This window comes from Wolffia australiana, chromosome 8 (genome assembly GCF_029677425.1).
Source record: "Wolffia australiana isolate 7733 chromosome 8, ASM2967742v1".
Classification (NCBI taxonomy): Eukaryota; Viridiplantae; Streptophyta; class Magnoliopsida; order Alismatales; family Araceae; genus Wolffia; species Wolffia australiana.
Genome location: NC_135842.1, coordinates 14,497,536 through 14,504,490, shown reverse-complemented (window position 1 = coordinate 14,504,490; position 6,955 = coordinate 14,497,536). Strand labels below are relative to the sequence as shown.

The 6,955-nt window shown below is 37.5% G+C and overlaps 1 protein-coding gene across 1 annotated transcript; it reads right to left on the bottom strand.

The window, feature by feature from the left end:
• Positions 1 to 480: 480 nt before the first annotated feature.
• On the bottom strand, positions 481 to 6,627 carry LOC144706618 (carbon catabolite repressor protein 4 homolog 1-like). Its single transcript, XM_078579612.1, has 12 exons — positions 6,067 to 6,627; positions 4,707 to 5,397; positions 4,551 to 4,637; positions 4,384 to 4,467; positions 4,177 to 4,263; positions 3,835 to 3,921; positions 3,514 to 3,567; positions 3,340 to 3,431; positions 2,651 to 2,765; positions 1,675 to 1,825; positions 1,228 to 1,379; positions 481 to 695 (listed from the first exon to the last, which is right to left on the bottom strand). Exons 1-11 carry the CDS (start codon positions 6,222 to 6,224, stop codon positions 1,234 to 1,236), a joined length of 1,752 nt encoding a protein of 583 aa, XP_078435738.1. The 5' UTR covers positions 6,225 to 6,627; the 3' UTR covers positions 481 to 695; positions 1,228 to 1,233.
• Between the last annotated feature and the right edge of the window lie 328 nt (positions 6,628 to 6,955).

Sequence of the window (6,955 nt, the reverse complement as noted above, 5' to 3'; positions counted from 1 at the left end):
TGGAAGAGAGATATATCGCAATATTTTTTGACAAATTTGTATGACTGGAAGAAAGAGAAAAAGAGGAAATGGTACCCTAGAAATGTGACTCAAGCAGCAAAGGGGAAGAGAGAGTTGTAAAAATAAGAGTAAAATGAAAACCCCCATTTGGAAGGACTCCATAATCATATCTCATTGGAGACTTGTAACACCAAAAACAGGAAAAATAGAGTGCGAAGGTCACATTTTGACTTTTGGAGATTCATATAATCGACTAAGGAGAGAAGATAACGGAGTAAAAACGGTATTCTTCAGAAATTTGCCAAGGGAAAAAGGGGAAGAGAAATATAACACACTAAATTGAAAAAGCTACTAAACCAAGAGGTTCCTAAAAGACCCAGTTCAGATTTATAAAACTCTCTCCTGCCATCAAAACTAGAAAATGGAGTCAGAAGGGCACATTTTTATTGTGAACATTAATAAAACTTAAAAAAGAGAGAATGAGGGGGCAAAAAAATGGTATTCCTTAAAAATTTGCAGAAAGGGGAAATGGGAAGAGGGTAAACTGGGTACTATGAGTAGTTTCTATGAGACAACGAACACCTATGGATGATACAAGTAAAATAAAAGACCCACTTCGGTGTATACAGTCAAAAGGGAGGGCGACACGCTTCTTTTCTTGTCACTCTCCTCAGCCGAGTCAACTAAATAGACACCTGCGAAGATAAATAATTATTTAATATAGTAAAATACGATTAATTATGTAAAGAAACATAGTAGAATACAATGTTCAACAGCGTTATAAAATCTAGTGAATAAAGGCAAAAACATTCAAATTGTTAACATAATTAATTATAATCGTTCATAAATTTAAAAATAAACTCATGAACCATATTTTTTAAATTTGTCATCTTAATTGAGATAATCACGATATAATTAACAAACAAGTGAATGCTATGCATTTTTCAATAAGATAGAATCAGCATCATAAGATAAAATCTGGAGACTGATGCCGGAACCGCAAAGCAATATGTTTTTCATCCTATATCAGAAGGTTCCAATTATATGCAACAAATGCATATTTTCCAGTTTTTTCATGCTACATGTTTTTTCAGTCCCTAGCTTCAGACTGAAAAAAAGTATTATTGAAGTTAAGAGAATCATATTAATATATCAAAGCTAAAACATTAAAATATTGAAATAACATTTGGGATAAAACTATAAATTGAACTGAGTTCAGAGAATCACCTCGAGTCATTGTCTAGTCCTGGGCATACATTGGAACTCTGCCAACAGAGCAATGTGATCAGAAGACCACTCTGGAGAAGGAAGTGCCGTGTCTTTGCGCAAACTCTCTTCATCCAACAGCTCCAAAAGCGCCTCCACAGACAAAGAGTCCGCTGCCAGGGAACATGGTCACTTGTTTAGTGTTAGATTCAAGCACTTACCAACTGCGCTAAAAGCTATAGCTGTTTGCAAGAGCACTTCTTTTCATCATTAAACAGTATGTTGTGTTTCAACCACTGGCCTATCTATGGCCCATGCATGCACTGTGTCAAACCTGCCACCTGGCTCTGATACCATGTTAGGTTCAAGTACTTACTGTGCAAAACACTATAGCTGATAGTATGTTGTACTTCAACAGTTAGGAAGGGCAAGGATATGAAAGAAATAAAAAAGAAAATAAGGGCAAACCTGTGTAGAAAATGTAGTCGAGAGTGCCGGTGCAATCCCTAGTGCAGTTTGTGAATAATGGTTCGTTCGTTTTAAGATCCATTCTACTTCTTTGTTGGGCTAATGCCAAGTTTGCCCCTGCCATCCGTGCAAAAGATGAGTAGGCGCTGACCTGTAACCAGGGAAAATACAGAACACTAATTTATCTGGTAAAATATTAACGAAATCGAAATTTTAAATGCTAAGATTTTAATAAGTATTTTTTTTTTTGAAAGAAATTAAATGTATCATGGCAGAAATCATCAAAAATGATGACTCAAAAATTAAAGATTATAAACCACTAAAAGCATATAAAAACAAACGACTCAAATGTTGAAGTTAAAAAGGTAAACCTAATTTTCTCAAGTCAGAAATTATAAGAACCAACGATTCAAATGTTCCAGCCAAAAATAATGTCCCAAATTTGTCACATCGGAAGTTATCCAAATCATTAGTTTGAAAGTTCAAATTTAAAAGATACTAATCCTAATGTACCACAAGATAAAGTATGACAATCAAACGATTCACAAACTTTTTTTTTTAACAACGATTCACAAACCTTGATATGCCACAAAAGCTAAAGTTTAAAAAACGCTAACTGTAATTTCTCACGTCAAAAGTTATCCAAATGTACAATTGAAAAGTTTAAAGTCAAAAGATCTCGCTTAAGTATAAAGGTTTTTTGGTCAAAAAACTACAGACCTTAATTTATGACATCAAAAGATATCAAATCAACAATTCAAATGTCACCGATTTAAAAACGTTAAACCTGGTTTACCACGCTAAAAGTTATCAACATCAACAATTCAAATGTTAAAATAAAATTTTCTAAAATATCCCCAAAATATCACGTCAAAGAGCAAAAATATCAATTCTTTCAGTTAAAATACACCAACACTAGTTGATCAAGTAAAAAAAAATTAATCAACAATTTAAATGTTCTAAGTAAAACAAATACCAGAGGAAGTTGATGGGTCAACTTAGAAGCAGGCCGCAAAATACCCAGCGGATCAACTACCAGTTCTGGATGCATTTGGTCAACCTTCCCTCGTGCAAGAAGAGCATGAGATGCACTGCATTGAGTACGATTAACCATGAACTTGTATTTCATAAAAGAACAAGATACATATTTTTCAAGAAAGTGAGTAACAATAGCCGAATTATAAAATTTAAAAAAAAAAGAAAAGAGTTATGTAAGGTTAATAATTGTACCGGAGGAAGTTTAAATGGAAAATTGACCCTTGATAAAGCTTAATAAAAACTGACCAGATCTAGACTAGAAGGTGTCACAACTACCATGACACGTGTGACACTTAATCTAGCTGGAATTATCTATGAATAGTTGCATTGATAATCATCTGTGGTATTTTTTTTGAAGAAAAAGAGGGAAGATCACCTGAAATACGTGATCAACCGAGATAATCATCTCCATAATGAAATGACTACTGACAGTTACACCAAAAGCGAGGGCAACAATTACAGAGTTAATTTAATCTATGCTTTTATTTCTTATGAAATTAATAACTTAATCTAAAAGCTTCTTTCACGTATGAGACATTTATCTTGTTTAAGCGCAAAAAAGTTCCTTTAATTTTATGATATGAGAATAAAAAGTAAAAGTACATCAAATCAGAAACAGCCAAATACCTTCCAGGAAGTGAATTAAAATCGCCACAAACCAGCATTGGAATATCTGCACTGACAGCTATTTTCTCAAGCCCTTTCAAAAGCGTGTGCACCTTATAACAAGAAGGAAACAACATTAAATCCCAGAAATGCCAATAATTCAAGGAGAACAAATGAGAGTTGCTTGATGAGAACCTGCCACAGCTTGACATCCTTCAGCTCATGATGTACATTTATATGCGTGTTTGCCTGGATTTTGAAAATAGAAGAAAATTAAATCGTTGACAGTTCATTAATCGCATACTTATATTAAAAAAAAAGATGATATTTTAAAAAATAAATACAAAAATGACCAGGTTTTTACACTACTGGAATCATCATGTAGAATTATATAACCAAGATGAATATTATCAACCAGGAAAAATATAAGGGAAATAAATTTTACTCATTTCTATGAAAATAAAGAAACAAAAGATCAAACAAGATAATGAGGTTCAATTGGATTAGTTTACTCACCACGCAGAGAAGTTGCCTTTTACCGGGGGCGTCTGAGCTTTGGTTGCTAAATTTTGCTTCAAGAACAACGATCAACGCAATATTATCCTGATAAAAAATTAAACTTTATAATTCAAACTCAGTAATTTGAATATTAACCAGCGAATAATTTTCATGCGACGTTGACTCCACAAAAAGAGAAAAACTGAAATGGATAAATTAACAAAGATAATGATCAAGCTCATCACTCTGAATGATCATTTTTAAAATAATAGCTTCACAGACTAACAAATACTTGATTTTTTAGTATTAAAATATAGGTATTACAAAAAACATTAGCGCATTATCAGGACTGCCAGAAACCTTGACTAGTCGACCCAAAGCAGCCTTCTTCTGTCCAGTTGGAATCACTGCATCTGTCAAGGATTGAGCAGCTTTGTTGAACTCAACCTGAAGACATGATCAAAACATCAGAAAAAAAAGAGAATAGCATGAAATAATAATAACAAATCAACTTTTCAAAAAAAAAAAAAAGATAAACGTCTTTCCACAGTTTCAAAAACCATCTACCTCATATTTCTTCACATGGGAGAACCTGTCCCGCCGAAAGAATGTAGCACAACCATCGATTAAACTTGAATTCCCAGCATAAACCTGGAAGAAAATTCATTAAATTTAAATAAAACTAGCATCAACAGCCACGTAAAATCCAATAGAACCAAGAGACTGAATTTTACTTCAGAGGTTCGCTTCTTATAAAGCGCCTGATACCCATGCTTATCAAGCTCTGGTGCAAAGAACTCCTCAAAATGATTGCTTTGAACCTACATAAAACAGTAAATAAATTAGCTGGCATTTAAAAAAAATAAGATAGGCCATATGATCTAGAATACCTCCTGCAGGCAAAGAATATCTGCATGATAGCCAACAATTTCTCTTAACAGATTCTGACGGCGATATTGCCAAGAAAGTGCCCAAGAAGGGCAATAACCATAAATCTCACTCGTCGCGTTGGCATCAGAGAGGATATTGTAAGAAAGCACGGTGAAGGACCCGGCGGCAGCTCTGCCGTCAGAATCGAAGTGCCCTATAGGAATCATCTGACGTGGAGTCGGAGTCGGTGCTGGAATCACTCGCGATGTGAAGATCGTAGACATTGGCCCGACCGGAATTCTCGTCTCGGCATCAACCACGACACACTCAAACTTCAGAACCTGCCCGATGTCCTCTGCGGCAGGCGTGTACGTCTTCATCCGCCCGACCTCTAACCAGGTCTCACCGCCTCCCTTCTCATTTGGCGGACCGGAATGCAAGGGCGTGTTGACCGAGCTAGAGCCAGAGGAATTGCTCGTGAGCCGGCCAAACAACTCGTCGTCCTCTGTTCCATTTTCATTGACAGCGTTCGCCGCACGCTCGTGTAGAGCCCTGTGGTGTTGCCAGGCATCGAAGAAACATCTAGAAGAACAATGATAACTCTTCGCTACGGGTATCCTAGCTTTGATGCAGACTAAGCACTGTAATGTTGCTAGCTCAGTTGGATGTATACTGCAGACGGCAATTCTCTTGTCACTCTGCTTACGATACCTACAAGAACGAGATCAGATGGCAGTCATCGTCATCGTCATCATTCCAGCATGAAAGAAACGCCAGACGAGTATAATCAAATAAATGCCACAAAAAAATATCACAATTTAGTTTCACAAAGATCAGCCAGTGACAGTAGAAGAAGATAAATCAAGGAGTTTCAGCTTTTAGGATGTGAAAGAAGGAAACGAAAAATAGTTCAAAATTCATTTCAAGGAGGTATCACCGAGGGTTTGGGATGAAAGACGCGTACAATATCGAGTCAAGATAAGAAAGAATAATCTATAGATTGCACGAATTTTAGATTTAATCAGAGGTATGATGAAGATATAACGTCAATCACATAATCAAAATCCCAACAATTCTATTCCCAAGACAAGTATTCATCATCGGAACCGGGAAGGGCGAGCCCAACTGTGACACAAAAATCAGTCAATCTAGACAACGGAATGATCTTGGAGAGAATTCACACATAATCAGACGGATTTCGCATTTATTCTGTCGCATCAGTATCAAGAAAAAAAACTCTTTAACCAAGAATTACCCAAGAAACAGAAACTTATCATTCGAACTTGATACGAAGAAGACAGAACTGCGCAATCAGAATTACGAGATCAAACAACAATGCCGAAAACAAGAGATTGTCGGGCAATGCAAGAATCAACTCACCACTTGCACCTCAGGAAGAAACCATCAACGGGGGAGGATTCGGGGACGTCGTCGGCGGTGATTGTGCCGTCCGGGAGGCGAAGGACGACGTAGGGAGTGAGCTCGCAGCCAACGATGGGGATCTCGGACGGGAGATGAACACGAAGCACGTTCAGCATGTTTGCCCGCCCTTGAAAACCGACGGGAACGAAACCCTACTTCTAAATCGATCGAACTTCTCCGGCAATGGCGATTGAATCGAAGCCAAGAGCAGATTTCCGATCGAACCCATCACCCGCCCTGCGAAGGCGCCAGCGTAGATCAATCAAAAATCTCAACTTTCGAATTGGGCGCTCCCGAACTGCCTCCGAGAGGGAAGATCACAGCTTGCGGGTGGAGATTTTGGGGGAGACCCGGCTTAGGGTTTCGACTGGGGAGCTCGATCTTCTTCTTCTCTTTCTCTCTCTTCCGTCTCGCCCTTTCTCTCTCTAGGACGGTCTTGCTCTCGATAGATGAGGACGGCCCTGCTTCTCTCTGTTCTCTCTCATCTCCTCTCTCTCTTCGGCGCGCTTTCTCTCTCTTGGCCTGTTTCTCTCTCCATAACGGCGGGGGAATTCGAGCAGAGGTAGAAGGTTGACGGAGGCAGACGGAATACGTCGGCGTTTGGGCTTCCGCAGGCCCATGTTATAAAGGAAGAACCTGTTCTTGGGCAGTTCTTGTGTCTTTTTTTTTCTTTCTCAAAATAAATTGGGTTTGTTTTTTTCTTTGTTTGTTTGTTTGTTTGTTTGTTTGATTCTGAAGTAAAAGAAAAGGAACTGTATTGATATTCTGGGGTGTAATATATATTTTGAATTGTTGTTTTTTTTTTTATTGTATGCGTTTTCAGTTCTTTTGTGGTTTCCTTTTTTTG